Source organism: Epinephelus moara, chromosome 22 (genome assembly GCF_006386435.1).
Source record: "Epinephelus moara isolate mb chromosome 22, YSFRI_EMoa_1.0, whole genome shotgun sequence".
In the NCBI taxonomy this organism is placed as follows: Eukaryota; Metazoa; Chordata; class Actinopteri; order Perciformes; family Serranidae; genus Epinephelus; species Epinephelus moara.
The window spans coordinates 31,500,049-31,519,143 of NC_065527.1; the positions used below are offsets into that span (position 1 = coordinate 31,500,049).

General features: G+C 39.9%; 2 protein-coding genes across 2 annotated transcripts in view; both read right to left on the reverse strand.

Moving 5' to 3' along the window:
• The window catches only part of LOC126383971 (collagen alpha-1(XIV) chain-like), an 849,933-nt gene that overhangs the window by 626,414 nt on the left and 204,424 nt on the right, over positions 1–19,095 (reverse strand). The window lies entirely within an intron of this gene.
• The window catches only part of LOC126383944 (zinc fingers and homeoboxes protein 2-like), a 197,313-nt gene that overhangs the window by 16,256 nt on the left and 161,962 nt on the right, over positions 1–19,095 (reverse strand). Inside the window, exon 4 of the mRNA XM_050034710.1 lies at positions 15,118–15,301. Coding sequence (XP_049890667.1) covers positions 15,121–15,301 — 181 coding nt within the window. The 3' untranslated portion in view covers positions 15,118–15,120. The remainder of the gene's footprint in view (positions 1–15,117; positions 15,302–19,095) is intronic.

The window sequence follows — 19,095 nt, forward strand, 5'->3', positions numbered from 1 at the left end:
TGACTGGAGAAATTTTAACTCTATTGGCAACTGGGTGGCGCTATAACAACAGAAAAATGCTTAAAAATGGCTAAAATGCGACCGATTGCTGTGGCTCCCCCTGTGGCTGAATGTTTTTTTTTTTTGTTTTTTTTTAATTTTTGGTATGACTAAGTCATGGTATGGTATGCTGTACATAACCACGGAAACTGTCAGTGTGTCATTCTGTCAGTCAGTCATTCTGTCTGTCCCTCGTTTTTCAAAAACTCTGTCTGAACACATTGCTCTTCTTAATGGGTTCAGTTGACTATTTAATCTGCAATTTCCTATGACCTGTATCCCAAACACACACCATGTGAAACTGTACGTGGGCAACTGTGCACTCAATGGATATGGACTAGATGAATAAATGTGGTATGAATGCACAGGTCCTGAAGTCGGCTTATTGTTGACAGAAAGTTGTCTGGCATCATCAGTAATGCTGGGGTTGAGTGAATGTTACCAGGAACAATACAATTTCAGAGTTTCTAGACAACTTCTGCAGAAAATTAAATGGTTTTCACTCATAATTTTAGCAGGATGTTTCAACAACATGTTTACAAGTTTCAATGAAGGAAGAAAGTTTGTCCTTGTGCAAAAAGAACAAGTGTTTAATTTTTGTTGCAGGTCAAGAAGATTTTCAAAGAATGCCAGAGCACTGTGTGAAAGGGCACTTTAAACACTTTCCTTCTGAACAAGTGCGCTGATTCAAACTATAAACATCCTGTGTCATGATTTTGACAGTGTTTGTTTTAATACAGAACAGCAGATAAAGATATTCCTTTATGTATTAAATTTAGATGTGGAGGCTCGTGCAGCTCTCTCAGTACTTTCTACTTTCTGTGTTGATCTTTCTGCCATTTGAGTGCACTGTACTGACATCACAGTTTGGTTTGATGTACCATTAGGACTGCAGCTTATATGCTTCTGGCTTCAAATCAAATATTTTTCACTTGAACAAACACCCTTAAGAATCTCCTTTTTTGTTAAAGTTGATAAAACAGTTATTGTGATTTGTGTTTTAAGATCATGGTTAGCTGGAAACAGGTAACTCTCGGTAAGCTGCCTCTGTGTTTTACATTATAATGATGACAGGGAGGGAGAAGCACTGCAGCATTTTGGCAATTAAGCCTTCATCTATAAGCTACGACTGTTGATAGGTTATTATGGGACGCTGCGCCGCGCTCTGCTGATTAAATGAAGCCCCGAGCTGCTGTGATTAGTGAGACAGGACAATGGATGGCACACACAGACACAGACACAGACACACACACAAACACACAAACCATTAACATACACACATACAGACAAGCTGGAGACATCGCACCACATCAATTTGCGCAGCAGGAATTTATTTTTGCTCCATCAATCGTTACAGCTCCTTAATGTAATCTGGGCAAAACCATCGCTCTTTATTAGTATCATCTTACTGCTGTCACCCCTGACCCTTGATCTGACCCACACAACTTGAGGACCAAAGAATAAAAAAACAAAACAAAGATGCTTAAAGCTTGGCAGACACTGTCTTCCTCTCTGCACAACCAGAACCTGCAGCTTGTCTGCTCACAGTGTAACAATTAACTGGTTGACCACAACCTGGAGCTCATGCTGAATGTAAAGACTGAACTCGGTTTTGTCCTCTGACAATTCTCATCAAAGTTCGGGTAAAGCACACATAAAAATGTGTCATGAATTTGTTACACCACAGAAAAATGTGTTATCAACCACCCAGCCAAATTAGAATTATTAAAAAAAAAATCACCAAGCTTGTAAAATTAGGTTTCATAATCAGAAAAAAAGTTTGAAAAAAAAAAGGATTTGTCTGTTCTGAAGCCAACACAGCAGTGCCAAAATCTGCAGCTCCTTTAATGGCTACTTGAGGCCTACTCCAAGAGCTAAATTGGTCACAGAAAAAAATGCAAATATTTATTTTAACTCAGAACTTTCTTTCTCCATTTCAAAATAAAAGCCCTCTGACAATGTTTCTGTTGTAAGAATCCCTTCATTTATTAACACGAGGCTTTTATTGTGAAATATTTGCATGGCAGTGTTGTTGAAAATATAGTGACTTGCACGGCTCAATAAATTAATGGAGTACTGCCTTTTATTGTGGAAATACAATTGTATAGCAGCAGGCAGCTCTGCAGCAGCAACACTGTCTGTGTGAACACTGCACACGTGCGAGCCCCAGCAGTTCAGCGAGGTAGCCATCACACACTGCTCATGTAGGCACTGTAGCCCGAGTGTAAGGAAACAGATGTTCTGTTTTTCTGGTAAATACATTTTGCTTGTTTTTCCAACCCCTTTTCATTCCGAAGTCATCAAATATTGCTGCTTGATCAATATTTCCATGTAAGACACAGACGAGAAAAGCCATCCTTTTGTGGCGGTAAAATACACCGCCACAAGGCGTCAGTTTGTCATGCCGCTGGAAGGCATCAGTTTGAAATTATACAACGGCACCTGTCATGGCAGCATGATACACTGCTGGATGGAAACAGGTGGAAATGCTGCCAGAAAACAACATAACATAAGGAGCTGGAAAATCCCTGTAGGGCAGATGGAAGAGGAGGTTGATGGTCCAACAAACACTAGACTTTTGTTTTTCCCCTTCTTTTTTTTTTTTATTTTTTATTTTTTAAATCTAACGACATGCTTTTGTTGCACAAGGAAATAATCATATAAAAGAGCTGTTTTACTGTTGTAAGGTTATTCCAAAAAAGTCTGGCTCTAACGAGCAGAGACTGTACATTTCCTAAGAAAACGGAAGTGCAATTTGAAAAAACACAATGTATGTAACAGGCATAAATTGACATGCCGTCCCTGAACATTAATAACAGACGCACCCAGGATACCTAGCTCAATAAATGTAGACGTAAAAAAATCAAGTGATGAATTGGGAGTGGGAACTTGTTGGTTTTTCGCTAGCAAAAATTAGCATGATAACAGCAGACCATAGCTGTAAATGCACCATGCTAACCAAGCTAGCAGCTAGCGTTAGGGATAGCTCCACCCTCTCGTCCAAAAATGGTCATTTCTGGCTCCAAAAAATCAAAGAATGCTGTGGCTAAATTGATAACCTTGAGGATTCAAAACAGAAGTCCACAATCCATTGGGTCATGTTACGGTGGCTACGTCAAATATGTTAAACAGTTCACAGATAATGGCCATTAAATGGGCTGATAACATCCGAATCCGGTACACAAAAAGACAGGAAGGTGGTGAAGGTGCAGATACCTAAAAGAAGCAGAACATTTCTGCTGAAGTGTGTAACAGTCGAATATATGAAATGTGCCTTTAACATGGTGTATACTGTGTCGCTTAACAGCAACGTCATCAAGCAGCGCTTGTTATGAGTTGAGTCTGCTGAAAGTGCACCCAACGCTGGTCGGACGTACACCTATGTGCTCCTGCTTTTTTTCTTTTTGTCTCTCAACACAACAGTGATGGTTGTAAGTACGTGTGGCGACTATTATCTTCATGTATTAAATTGTAGTAGCCGTACAACCGAGCTTGGTAAGGTTGGAGTGTTTTTTTTGTTGGCGTAAAAAAAATAAACGAGCATTTGTGAAATCCCACACTCGTGTGGAAATGAGTTTCTGCCTGTCATCTAATTCCAAAGAGCTACACAGACCCAAAACCATTACAAGTGATCAGTTTTAAATCTCAGCTCAGTCTCAGTCAAGAAGACTACAGTTTTACCCCAACATGTAAAACACAACTTTTAAAACAAGCTCACTACAGTTTATAACAGATCATTTGACAGAAGTAATGATGGGAAATCCGACCATGGAACATTTAAACCTGCAGACAGGCGACCAAAACTGACATCAATTCATTTGATCATCGGAAAGCCGAATCAGTGATCATTCGAGTGATCAATGAGGCAACATGACATCAACTGACAACTGATATGGCAGTAAAATAATGAGGAGAAAAATATGTCCAGTTTTAACTAAAACTAAAGAAAAAACTCTGAATAGAAAGTAAGTAAAACAAGCCTAGTGTTTCGACCCAGATGCTTGAATTTAACATAATTCATCCATCTTCACTCAGACACACGCACGCATGCACACACCGCACGCCCATACACACACCCTGGTTATTTCATGATTTATTTGCTCCATTCACTGAATATGCCCCATCACCTTGTGCTTCTATTTTGGAATTCACAGACATGTTTTTTTTTGTTTGTTTTTGCAGCTACCTCTAAGTAATTAATTTTAGTGCCATTATTCTCAAAATTCTCAACAGATATATTTGTCTTTTTTTTATCTACCATTTACCTTGGCCTGCTCCCAAAAAGCACAGAGTTATGATTAATAATGAGTGATATCAGGGGGATGTATATTTCATTTTGATAATGTTTTGCTTAATGGATGAATAACTTTTTCATAAGGACATTTTTACAGTCTTTAATTCCAGTTATGAGAGCTGAATATGAGATAATCTTTTTGTGTTGGTGGAGTGGACGGAAGAGGTACATGGTACACATTTTAATAAAATAATAGCTAATAAGTTAGACAAACAAGCTAGGTCACATTCATCATAATGTTTTTGTACTTTTGAAAAACCTGAATATTCTTGACTGCTCTGGTTTTTTCCTCAGACATTTTCCAGTTCTTGTTGCAACTTGGTAGCTACAACTGAAGTGAATAATGCACAGTTTTTCAAAAAGATAAATACTAGTGAAAAGAACATTTCCCTACTTTTTTTTAATATGGAAATAACAAGACAACATTAAGAAATACAACACTTGAACTACACATGGTAAAGAGATGTGATAATTCAATCAAGCTTTGAATCAAATTTCAAAGTAGATCAAGGTTCCCACTCTATTCATTTAATGAATAAGGAACTTTCAGGGACCTTTCCAGGAGTTTTTCTTGACAACACAATAAAGCATTTGCTCACAAATGATTATACAGTTCACCAGTAGCCTTAGTAAACCGGTTCTCATTCCCATGTCATCAAATACTGCCACTTTGTTACGGCCCTTGGCGTCTCATAGCAACACAGAGGGGAGCATTTAGTGTCTCTATGTGACATACAGTTGAAACACATGGGTTCAGCAAAAAGATCCTGTTTTGGGTTGAAATAAGTACGTTCATTATGCCACGTAAGGTGATATAAGACATCACGTCTACATTGAGTAACGTTACATGAAAACAACAATGACTTTTGGTCTCGCATGGGACACATACTGTGGTCTCAGGGGTGAAAGTTTTGTTTTGGTGGACCCATCCACCATCCCTATCTCTCCCTACGCAGTCATTATTGCTCTTTATACTATACCAGTTTCTATCAGCGTCAAGTTTTGCTGCAGATGGGTTTACATGGGAGTTAGTGTTTATAATACATGCTGAGGGGCATGACAAAGCGGTGGTATCTGTCACTCTAGAAATGACAATGGGCTGGCCTTATGACATGCATTGCTTCTCTTTAAAATACATTTTGGTTTTCACAGGAAATCTTTATACTAGACTAGTTTCTTTCAGCGTCAAGTCTTGCGGCAGATGGATTTACATTAAATGGACCTGCATTTGTATAGCGCCTTTCTAGTCATCTAGTGACCACTCAAAGCGCTTTTTACACTACGAGTCACGTTCACTCATTCACACACACATTCATACACTGGTGGCCGAGGCTACCATACAAGGTGCCACCTGCTACTCAGTTTTTAACACACTCACACACTGATGGAACAGCCGTCGGGAGCAATTTGGGGTTCAGTATCTTGCTCAAGGATACTTCAACATGCAGCCTGGAGGAGCCCGGGATCGAACTGCTGATCTTTCGATTGGTGGACGACCCGCTCTACCTCTGAGCCACATTAGAGTTGGTTGAAAGTTAGGTGTGTCTCATGAAGACACTAAAAGGTGTATTCTGTGTTGATATCACACACTGAGGGGCATGAAAAAGTGCCGGTATTTGCATGGACATCGGAACTATTTTCTGAGAGGGGGGGCGGGATTTTTGTTGGGAGGGGCGGGGGAAGCACGCACACTTATCAATGATTAAGGATTTGATTTGAAGTTATTTTATAATAACATGCAGTTATAAGAGAACTAGAATGGATAAACACGGCATCTTAATTGTTAAGAAAATTAAACTTTGATAACTAAATCAAGCCATTTAAGGAACATAACAGCATTACTGTATTTGTAACCTTGAATGAAAAAAAGAAATGTCTGCTCTCCTGACTCAGGGCTTTCATGCATTTCCAAAAGTGGACCTTCTCTCAGCCTGCGCAAGGCTGAGAAAGAGCGCTCGGATGCCGCGACAGACATGAGCAGGGCCAGACAGAGCTTAACAAGCTTCTCCACCTCCGACAGCATGGAGCGGGTTTGGGGCTGCAAGGTTTGCAAGATGGACACAACATCCTGGATGCCAAGGCTACTGTATGTAGTCAGGCAGGTTGCATATCACATCAAAAGCATAGATCTATGCATTAATGATATAAAAGAGATAAATGTAAGTCAGACAAATTGAGTTTAAATTCAGATTCTTTATTTTTTAAAGCGTAATGTAGTGGGTAGGGAGGCTGGGGTGCGGGGGTGCGGATGGGAGGGGGCACCCCCGCACCCCTAGTTCCGACGTCTATGGGTATTTGACACCCTGGAAATGACACTAGGCTGGCCTTGTTACATGCACTGTTTGTTCGCAAAATACACTTTCGTTTTCACAGGAAATGTAGAGTCTCTGCTCATTAAATGCATACAATCTTTTTCAGCATAAATTTGGAACATAAGTAAAAAAACTTTTTAAGGTTGATTTCCTTTGGTATAGGCAACAAAAGCAGGTGGTTAGGTTTTGGAAAAAACGGCATGGTTTGATTTAAGATATGTAGCCTATGTTTGTTACTAATGTAATACAACATCACATGACATACGTCACTAGCATAGTATGCTGCACATGCTAGCACACTTCATTGTTCTTAAAATTATTCAACTGACTTTTGGTTTCCAAGCTCCGAGCTCAGAAAGGGAGCCCGGAGGGAGCTCAGAATAGAGCCGCTGGGAAGAGCTGGAAAGCGTCACTGGGGAGAGGGATGTCTGGTTCCCTGGGGCATCTCATACCGCTGCTAGAGGGTGCCTCTGTGTGTCAGTATCTGATGCTGAGAGCCACTAAACAAGCCTCATTGTTTGACAATTTTGGTGAGAGACCGGGATGGTTTGCGACGCTGGCTGCCACTATTTTCTTTCTAAGTCACTTATTAGCCCCATTACACCAATTTCAGTAAGCAATTTTGCCCCAACATAATCAAATAAAGACCAGCTAGCTATCTAGCTGGCTAATTACCACTGAGCTTTTCTGAGAATTCTGCGCGCAGCTCCACAAAAGATCACTGTGAGTCCGTTCTGCCCTGTCTGTAGTGAACAGCTAGACTGAATGACATGGGAGCTGAAATAAAAAGGGACCATGTTTCCGTTCTGCTCGTTGACTATATATATAAAGATGGACAACATGATAGCTCCCCAAAAGTGGAGCCGAAACATCTAAATCGCCCCCTGGTAGCTGGCTGGTATTGGTTATAAAGCCCGCCCTCTCCATGTTTGTGGACGGACATGCGCCAAACTAAAAACTCAAAGTACACATCAAATAATTTTTTCCGAAATATGGTTTCTGTCATTTAGAGTAGTTTGGTTATATTCAAGATATTTTAGCTTCACCTGTGCTAAGCGAAGATGCATCTCCATTTTTAAACACAGTCTGTGGTTCTACTTTGTGTCTGCTGAACCTGCTCTATGTGTCAAAGTTTCAAATAAAATATGTGCATAGGTACATGTAGGTGAGTGAGAGGCTAAAATATTTTTTAATTGTTCCAGAAAAACATGAATTATTTCTAGATATGTGATCACTTTAATATATTTCCAGGTGTGTCCATGACTGGAAAACTAAATGTCCATTGTTTTTCAGGAAGGTTGGGAACCCTGCAGATATTTTATTCTACACATTTCTTACAAACGTGCATTAGCACATACAGCACATGGCTGTTGTAAAGTTAAAATTGAAAAAGTTTCTTTATGTGTTAGGCTTTTGAAAACACTCTGAACCTTTGAGATGTGGCCTGATTTCCTCCACACGAGTTGTTTAAAACCTTCATTGTGACTTTTGATACAAATGACGTGAGAATTTTGGGAGAAATATGTGTTGGAGGACAGAGTGTAGATGTGATGACCAGAGGAGAGTTAAACATAATAAAGAATGTAATACACAGAGAAAGAGGTGTGCCTCGAACATACAAAATACACAAGTCAAAAATGCTTTTTGAGTTTGGAAACACAAACAGAAAAATGCAGAGCTGAAAGGACTTGTTTGAAAACCGCCTTTTCTCCTTTTAACACAAATTTGATCTCAGGGGTTGTGGCAAAACACAAGGTTGCCGTGGTGATGGTGGTGGTGGTGGTGGTGATGGTGAACACATACACAAAGACATGCATACACACAGATACACAAACACATATATACCAAAAACATTTTTGCCTTTCAATTAAACACATCTATACAAAACAAAGTCCTATTCAACACTGCACATTTTCTTTCACCTCTGAAGCAGGAATCTGAGCTGAATAGCAGCTCAGAAGATGTTTGATAAATTCCCCCCAGTGTGCCAGAGGGGAGGGGCTCAACAACATCTGAGCTGCTTGAGTGAAATCAAGTGGGCCCGATTGTCACTTCAGTGTCCTCAGTTACTGGCATTCAGTGTGACAAACCCCGCCCATCTGGCACTGGAGGGCCTTAAAACAAACACAACTTGAATGTCTGGTCCAGGAGAGACGAGCGCCAGGCAGACTGAAGACATCAGAAAAATAAATGAATAAGAGGGATAAAAGAAAAATCTCAAAATATTTGAATTAAGAACTCAAAAAAAGGTCACTGGAAACCATTTTCACCAGTTCCCAAGTGAAAAACAATAAAATTTACTCAGATGAGCACACAGAAAAAAATGAAGCCAGGCAAATTCTACAGAAGACATGAGATACCAATATTGTGACGGAACACAAGTACATTTACGCAAGTACTGTACTAAAGTACTAATTCAAGGTACTTTTTTTGAGTATTTCCATAATATGCTACTTTATACTTCTCCTGTGCATCTCTGAGGCAAATACTGTACATTTTAGTGTGCTACATTTGTCTGACAGCTTTTTCAGATTACAGTTTTTCATCCCCCTCCTGTCCAATGAAAGCCCATGTATCTCCAGATGTGCTGAAGTTGAATTTTTGTGATAAACTGAGGGATGAAGTGCTCCTTTATGTGTTGAGGAAATTCTCCTACTTCTTAAGGTGAATAAACTCTTTAAAAACATTCTGGGATCAGCTGGAAAATGCATTGTCCCAAAGCTGAAAACTGGGCTGTTTTCCTGACTTTGCAGAGAAACGTGGCTCTCACAGGACAGCCACACTACAAACATATGATGATTTTACAGAATATGATGCATTGCTGTGGATTTAACTACCAACAGTATGTAAAGGAGTTACTTAAACTTCAAAGGCATGCTATGCAGGATTTCCCTAAAAAACAAACAAAAAACAATATAGAGACTCACAAAAGTAATCCCTCCTAATCATCACTTATGATTCACTAGCAGTGTGTGGTAGTGTCTGTATCTGCTGATAACCTGCCCTCTGCCTGTATTTTCTTCTTATTTTGGTTTGTTCAGGGCGTTTTCTTTAGGTAGTGGTGTGTAGCACCCAGCCAACAACACCTCTAAGTCGAAACATAATGACCAGATTACCACTGCCTTAGTCTTTCTCTTCTGCTCTCTGGATACAAGCTACAGGTTTGTTTGTCTGTTCTCAACAGTTCTCTGGAAGAACATGCCTTGTTGATGCCAGAGGTCAGAGGAGAATTGCCAGACTGGTTCAAGATGATAAAAAGGCAACAGTAACAGTAACCACCTGTTACAACCAAGGTCTGCAGAAGACCATCTCTGAACCAACAGCCTTCCTGAGTATTGTTGCTGACCGTGTCCATCCCTTTACGACCACAGTGTACCCATCTTCTGATGGCTACTTCCAGCAGGATAACGCACCACGTCTCAAAGCTCAAATCATCTCAAACTGGTTTCTTGAACATGACAATGAGTTCACTGTACTCCAATGGCCTCCACAGTCACCAGATCTCAATCCAATAGAGCACCTTTGGGATGTGGTAGAACGAGAGACTCATATCATGGATGTGCAGCCGACAAATCTGCAGCAACTGTGTGATGCTATCATGTCAATATGGACCAAAATCTCTGAGGAATGTTTCCAGCACCTTGTTGAATCCAAGAACTAAGGCAGTGCTAGCAAGGTGTACCTAATCAAGTAGCCGTGAGTGTAATGCCCGGCCCTGAATTAGAACTTAAATATGAGGAAAGATAATGTACTTTAACTGAAATATCTACTTATAACATGGCAGTTGTTTGGTTTTTAGCATCAGATTCTATGTAAATCTTTGTAACTGTCCATAGCACAATTATTTCATCAATAATAATTAAAAAACATGTTTGTTAAAGGCTTCATTCTGACTGACAAAATTTGTTTCCCTGCTTCACCACATATTGAATATGTGAGAGAGTTCGAGTGTGACTGAACTGGAGCAGTTTTTCCATCAACATTGTTTGGTGGATTCCAGCATTCACCTGCTGCCACAGTCGGTAATCTGTGAGCCAAACTGATCTGGAGAGCAGAACTCAGCCTGCGATGATAACTGGCACCTGAACTGAGCGTCTGGCAGAGCAGACGAGTGTGTGGCCACAGACACAAACTGCCAGAGTTTAGATAGCAGCTCATGTTAATTTATCATCCTGCTCACAAACTGAATCCGATCGACCAGAAACAAACTCAGCGCGCTCTCCCTCTGCCTGCAAAATCCACTGTAACGGGACGTTTTCTCTGCACCTTCCTGCTACTAATGTCATTAACTGGCTAAAGGTGACAGTCTGATTCAGGCTTTAACAAGATGAAGTCTGTCATTTCTGTAAATATGCAAATACACCACGCTGACGACGTGTTTTTTCAGTCTGATGTGTGGGATGGAGCAGAGAGGTGGAGAGTGGAGGAGTTTATGTGAGAGCAGCTGCAGCAGACTGAAGAAAACCTCCAACAGCAGCAGAAACACAATCAATCTGTTTTTGTTCTTTTGTTTGAGAGGAACTCGGGATATATTTAAATTAGGAACGTAACAACACAAAAAAAACTCATGTTGCAATAGTGACATGATAAAAAGTCCATGATAAGATATGTATCATGTACTCAAAAATGAAGAAATATGCTGACTTGAAAAAAATGTCTTTCACTAAATAATAACTCTGATGTGTACAGGATCTTTTTATTGTATAAGACCTTGCTGTTTGTCATTATGTTCATCCGCTTCATTTTCCCTTTTTCTCATTTGGTTACAGCTTGTCTTTGTGAAGACGCCAGTTATCAGTGATTGGTTTATACAACAGACTGTATAAAGTAATGGACATGGCTACTGTGATGTCACACATTGGTTTGTGGACTCCCACTTTGAAGCCTTGAGTTTACTTTTGTCCTGCCCTTTAAATATGTGTAACTTTAAGCCTTAGTAAATTATAAACAGGTGAGCTACCTGAAAATCCCCCTCCTGTGGAGTTGTCATTAATGTTGAAATTTGCTACAGAGACCAGAACGGTTTTTTGTATGAGGCTGTAAACATGTTTATTTCTGCTGTAAAGTTGAGCATTTTAACATGGGGCTCTAAGGGGACTGACTCGTTTCAGAGCCAGCCTCAAGTGGCCACAAGAGGAACTGCAGTTTTTGGCATCTCATTGACAGGGGTCCTAGAACATCAGCAACCAACGCACCCAGGGTACCTTGCACGTCATATTACGTCATGGAAAGTCCATGACCAAACGTCGATATGTGACGAAGTCGGAGTGGGGATATGTTGGTTGGGCTTGCACAAAAAGGATGTTGACAGACTGCCCTCGTGACTTGTATGATTGCGCTCCCTGCAGTTCAAAAATCATTATTATTTTTTTGATTTTCATCAATGAGAGATAGTAGAACGCAACTATACTTGCAAAAGAACTCGAACCAGTCACCAGATTAAATGTTGGCATTGTGCGTGTAAACCACGTTATATCTGTATGTTTTTATGTAGCAAACATGTTTCAACAGTGCTGAAAATGTGATTAGGTTTTGGCAAAAAACTGGGTGCAGGGAATGAAGCAACGTTTTGGTAGAAAACAACTGCTTTTCGTGGCACCAATGGGTTGCTAAAAAGCAACCATGGTGCCTGAAAGGCTGCTGGAAACACAGCCATGATTCACTAAAAACAACCATTTTTGTTGGTCTGCCGCTTTTCAGGCATCTCACCAAGGTGACGCACCATCCATCATCCACCATCCCCTCCACGTCCTGAAGACAAAGTCAGCTCATATGCTCCGTCACTTTAGAAAAGTTGTTATGATATGTATGAGACGTACAAATGTAACGTGTCCGTGGTTTGCAGAAACAACTGTAATTCAAACACATATTTTGTCTCAGAAAACTGTATCTGATTACAATTACAATTATTTTGTAATTTAATTACATGTTATTGTTACTCTCTCACAATGATCATATTACTTACGCTGTATAGACTTATTAGTCTACTGTACTAGTGATTTCACAGTATTAGATCTGCTGATCAGCGACCAGCCCCTTTCTTTAACTTTTTTCATTTTCTTCTTTTACAGTTTTTTGTTTACTTTTATCTTTAACTTTTGCACTTTAATTTTATTTAAATTTTATGTGAACATATGGTTGTTTTTTTTTTGTTTTTTTTACATTGTTTTTATGTGGGAGTGAACAGATTTTATGTTTGCCTCAACAGTCAAATTTTGAACTGAACTGAACTGAAAGAGATTAAATGTCAGATTTACTGACAAGAAATATTTTCATTTACAAAATCTACAGTTATTTGTTTCATATTCAGAATGCTGCATATTGATTATTGATTTCAGCTGTCAAGTGTTGATTTTGAAGCCATCCCAGAGTGGTGACAGTAGTTTCATGTCAGAAGTTGAGTCTCCGCCTTGTTTACGGTTGTTTGTCTTGAGGAAATCATTTGAACAGATTCTATTTTGATAAGCACAAGAAACATTAAAACTTTCAATCTTCTGTCAGAAGAGACAGGAGAGGGAGGAAGCAGCAGACTCTGTCGTCACACTTTGCCCCAGGCGGAGCCTTTTATCTATCAAACTTTACCACACCGGGGGGTCTGCTGCTATTTTAGGCCTCCAATAACGCTTTTTTTTTTTTTTCCTTCCTAAATTTTCCTGAAGTTAGTGTTTGTTGCTGAGTGGCTGAAGCCAAAACTCACACAGCTACACACACAGACGGTGACTGGCTGGAGTGGTTTTGTTTGTTGCCTGGGATCGAGGTGTTGGCTTCAACACTAACAGACTGGGGAGAGGAGGGGAGGCACTGGGGACCATCAGGGCCCAGCCAGTTAAAACACTTCACTCGTTCTGCATGTGAGGACCTGCAGCCACACATTCAGTCATAAACTACAGTCTGCAGGCTTCAGACCGCTACAGTTTATACTTTTTAAGGTCAAATATGAAGAAACATTTTGGACAGATCAAGCAGGGCAAGGTTTTAGTTAAGAAAATTTAAAATCTAAATCTTCTAGAAATTCAAATATTGTTTTTGATCCATGTCAGAACTTTGTTCTATTAAAGGTGCCCAGTGGAGCTCTCGACCACTGGTAGGACAACGTTTTCTCTACATCTGTAAAGCTTTTGACAGGAAACCTCTACCTAGAAACAAGGTTAATCATTACCTTCACCAAGGAGGTTGTGTTTTCAGTTCTTGTTTTTGTCTGTCTGTCAGCAGGATGACAGAAAAACTACTGGCCTGATTTTCTTGAAACTGGGTGGAAGGGTGTGGTTTTGGCTGAGGAAGAACCCTTTAAATTTTGCAGTGTTTCGTCACTTGCAATAAATGCACACAGCCCTCACCTCAGACGTCACAATGTCACAAGCAAACATTGAGGTGGTTGAGCCAAATTGGTGGTAGCTAGAGTGCGGTGTTACAATGGTAATGATACTGACAGAGCTAACAAGGGGTTAGCTCCATGGATGTATCAGGAGACCTGGATGTAGTGTTGAATGTGGGGACCTGTTCATTCGTTTGAGAGTTTCTCAGTGGTGCATGGAGCCAAAATGGTTTAACTGCCGTGTCTAAAATCACCTGGATGATCCAGGAATGGTCGGCACTACTTTCGCACTATGGGGCCCGTAGTGACTCAACACTGGCATTTGGCGCTGGATGAGGTCTGCACTCTCCAAGTGCCCTTCTAGTTGCTCTTTGTGTTCTGAGATTCTTCAGCCATAAAGATTTTTTATTTGTAAAACTTTCCCAGAAGCAGAAACAGTAATGAGCATGTGCAGTTGGCCACACAACGCTGGAGCAAACCAGGAAACTAGAAAACTTTGTTCATTTATGCACTGCTTTGAGTCCAGTATCCAGCTCTTGTAAAACATCAACAGATGTAAACTTTGCAGATTTGAGAGAAGAAACTTCAGCTATGCAGACAGAGGAAAGAAGTGCATTCAACATGTTTGTCACAGCTCAAGGATGAACACAATATGTTTGGTTGAGTAAATAACAACACTCCACAGGTCACCTTTAACACTCTTGTAACACTTTGTTACATCACGCTTCTTTCTTAACAGAAATCCTGCTCAGAGATGCTTTAATGAAAAACGTAATTCATGCTTCACTTAATTACTTAAAAGGAGGTCATTTGTCATTTTTGACATTTTACAGAATAAACGATTAATCATTTAACTAAGAAATAATTAGCACTTGTATTGATAGTGAATGAAATTCAGTTGCAGGTCTAATTAAATGATACTGGCCTTTTAACATGTACAAAATATTCTATTTCTGACATGAATGTGGCTTTTCAGAGAATTGTCTGAGCTCAGAGAACTCTGGGCCTGCATTGCACTTTTTCCTCAAAGGACTCTGGAACAATTTTGAATACACCCAACATTTAATACAAAAATGTCACACATCAGGCACAGAAACAAGCAGAAACACACCACAAAACTAAGAAGAACTGATAGAAAACACCAGCCGCTCTCTCACCGTTTATCCAGTCAGCCTCCCAGACGTGTCCTCCGCCATCTTCCTGTCTCTGTCCAGGAGCAGCTCCCGTCCTCTCCTCGAGTGTCCATCCTCCAGCCAGCTGCCGAACATCTCCCGTACTCCTCCCACCACTCCCCCATTCTGTCCCCCGTTCTTCAGCTCCGCTGCATTCTGCTGCCTCAGTCTGTTGGAGTCGGTCACAAGTTAACTGACAGTCACAGTCAGACAAAAGAAAACTTTTACTGTGTTCAGATGAAATGAAATGAAAACCTTTATGTGTAGGCTATTAACCCAAAGGTACCCTGTGCTTTTTACTGTTGTGCACCAAATCACCAAGACCAATTCCTTGTAGGTGCAAAAATACTTGATAATAAAACTGTCTCTGATTCCGATTCTGGCTATGAAAAAAATGTTTGGTTTTTTTTGTTTGGTTTTTTGTTTTGTAAGTATAAATAAATTTTTATTGTAATACATCACAGGAAGGTGTGCATCACAGGAAGGTATGCAATCATTGCTAGCTGTCATTGCTAGTTTCAGACCGACCCAGAAGTCATTCTCACGTTGTTTAAGTAGCGCCTATGTCTGCACCCATGGGCGTATAGTTCTTAAAATGGGTTGTGGTCAGGTGCATTGTTGTTGTATTGATATTTTGAGGCAGCAGAAAGCATTTGAGCCATTGACCAAAAGAAAAAACTGAGCTAAATTTAGAATGGTGCAGTATTTCCTGCTATTTAAAGAGTGAATTATTCAGACAGTAAGATGCTCATATAAAGGCGGGTTCACAAAGTGCATACACTCTGCTTGTTACACACACCGGGACACACGGATGGGTTGTGGGTGAGTGAAATAATACATCATTAATGGGGAAAATATTAATGACATTCTGTAAAATGTGAACATAGCATAGAGTGGAACTGTCCGACTCCCCATTCATAACCTTTTTCCACCCCAGTTGGTGGATATGTGCAGGTTTTCTAAAGCAGGACAACTCCCTATATATAGGTGATAGTGCCAGTGCCAGTAGATCAGAGCTGTGTAGCTCTGCAGTTGACCAGTATGCCTCTTTGTTTTTGTCTGGTGTGTCCACGTCCAGAATGTGCCAGAAAACAGGGTTAGTAAACAATAGAAAGCAGAATGGAGACTAATGAAAATGTTATCATGGTGACATTTTAAATCTGTTATTCATTAGGTGTCTTTTTCAAACTCAGCGCTGAATAATTTGGAAAGACGTTCGAGCACTGCTTGGACGGAGACATACATAATTTACATCATCGTGTCACTGCATCGCAAAAGGGGCATAAAATTAGCATGTTCACCCGGGTGTCACATTCACTGATAGATCACATGATTCCTTTCTATGCAACCAATTGGCAAATCTCATTCACGGCGCCCTATTTAAACTGCTTAGTCTACCTACTGTTGCTGCTTCCTCTGCAAGCTGCTTTGCAACCCGCCTCCACCCCAGCTTCTCCTTTTCATGCTGTGTCTGACTTATCAATGTAATTTCTGATTGTCACTGATGCTGCTCTGTTCTGTTCCTGGGGGGGTCTTTGCTGCTGCTCTCCCTACCTTAAGCTTTCCATGTAGGCACATAGAAGGGCAGGGAGGTGTGCTCTCTCCACCTTAGGCTTTCTGTGTGGGCCTAGGAAAGGCAGAGGGCCCCAGAACAGTGCCATACTGCTTAATATAATACTGCAAAATGGAAATAACGTTTTCTTTGACTAAAGTGTTCCTGACTGAACTTAAACTATTTCTTTAAGACTAAGATTTTTTTTTGTCAGTATATCTAAACACCAATGTCATATATCCAAAACTGGGAAGGTTACTTTTGAAATGTATTAATTAATTACAAATGGCTAGTTACACCTTTAAAAATGTCATAGTAATGTGACTAATTACTTCATTAAAGTAATGCAAAAGATTGCTTTTCCAACAACTGTTTAAAACTGGACAATAAGGCTAAAGTGCATATGTGTTGCACTCAAACTTGTCTCACTTACTTTGATGAACTGCATTGTCAAAATATGTCAAAAGATGTTCCTGCACGGCGAAAAGATGCAAAGCCACAGAGAGAATGTTATATTCAACATATAAACTTTTTTTGAATTTCGTTTTTACTAAAAATAAGTAATTGTAATTTAATTGCATGTTTTCTCAGTAACTGACTAAAATTACTTTTTATTTTGTAATTTAATGATGTAACTCTGTAGTTACTCCTAAACACTGCATATAATGGTATGTTGTCTTCACATAAATATTAAAGAGAATTCTCAGTTTAATGATAATGTGTGTTATACAGAAAAAGTAGGTTAATTGAGAAATGATCAGGTATGTCAGAGTTATTAGCGGATATGGTTAATATGGAATTTAATCACTCTGAATTAATTCTAGCAGATAACGAAACAGGACTAAAAGTCAGCCAAACAGTTTCTGAAATCTGTTTTTTAACACCTCTTGTTTTTCACAACCAAAGCAACTGTCAATCATTTTTCAATATTTAAGCGACTGAGACTCACAATTAGATTTAACACAAGTGGGTCATAAATGGGACAATTTTTTTCATTATAATGAGGAGAAACTAATAATGAAAATAATTCACTTTACTTGTCTTTGTATAGGCCTCAACTGTGTCAGACACTGTGATGAAAACTGGGACAAACTTCGTGTCAGGGCTTCAATTTTTGAAAAAATAAATTTAAAAAAATCATGAAATAAAAGATCACTTTGAGGTGAAGCCTCCCAATCTGATCCAAATCTGAACACTCTTCTTCAGCAGCTCTCAGCAGATTTTCACTGCATCTAGAGTAAATATGCAGCATGAATGACTCTGTACTACAACTCTGCATTAGCTGTCTCATTAATCCTCAGTCGTCTGTACATCACAGAGTGTGCTTTGTTGTTTATGGAGTTTATAAAACCAACAAGAGCCGGCAGAATTTCAATGTGCCGTCAGTGCAGGTTGGTACTGTGGTGCTTTCCAAAGACTGAGCCTGAACCCAGAGCTGACTCATGGGAAGAATAAAACTCTTGCCCAAATTATTGGGGAGATATTGGTTTCCAACCTAATGGCTCTGTTATTTAGCCAAAGTTTTCCCAAGCTCCTGGAACGGAAGGCAGACTAAATAGAGTCCCAAAGATTTGTGGGTTAATGTCCTGAAAACAATGTTAATGTGGCAACAACACAAACCCGCTGAGACGAAACCAAAATTTGTTTTGGTCGTACAGGTCACCACAGAAGGTGTAGAAACTAAAACCGAGGGTCTGAGGACAGATTGTAAAGCCCTTTGAGGCAATTTTGTGATGAGGAGGGAAACAAATAAAACTGGCTTGACTCTTTTCATGAGATCTGCTCAATTATCGGTCAAATTATGTTGATATGTCATCAATATCTGAGCCAACCAATGAGTCAAGCTTTACAAACTGATTTAGCTGCATGTGGTAGACTGATATCCATCATTGTCTGTATTCACTGTGATATTCTGCATTAAACAACATCATATATGTGTGTCTCTCTTATCTCTGACAAACATGAAAACAAGACAAGAAACAAGTTGTTCTCTCTCATTCTCTCTGTCTCCACATCAACAGCTGCTTCACAATGTCTCAACCTTTGTGGCTGTGATTGTTTGTCCTTGTACATACAAATTAGTTTAAATTCATATTAGTGAGCACCAACACAATCCACCTCACAGGTGTGGTATATCAAGATCAGTGTTGTGCATGAATGTGGTCATTGAACATGCTCATATTTTTGGTGAACAGTGAAGTGAACGCACCACTTTGCAACTAATGAATGTGAACGAGTGTCAGTTAACACTCATTTTATGGCACCCAGCATATTGACAATGCAGCCGCTGGTACTGCTGAAGCAGACATATGAGACATATGATTAACTCATATCGCAGCGGTGCCTGGACAGCGTGACGTGTGTGGTTGTGCTGCTGCCGTGGTCCTGCCAGATGCCTCCTGCTGCTGCTG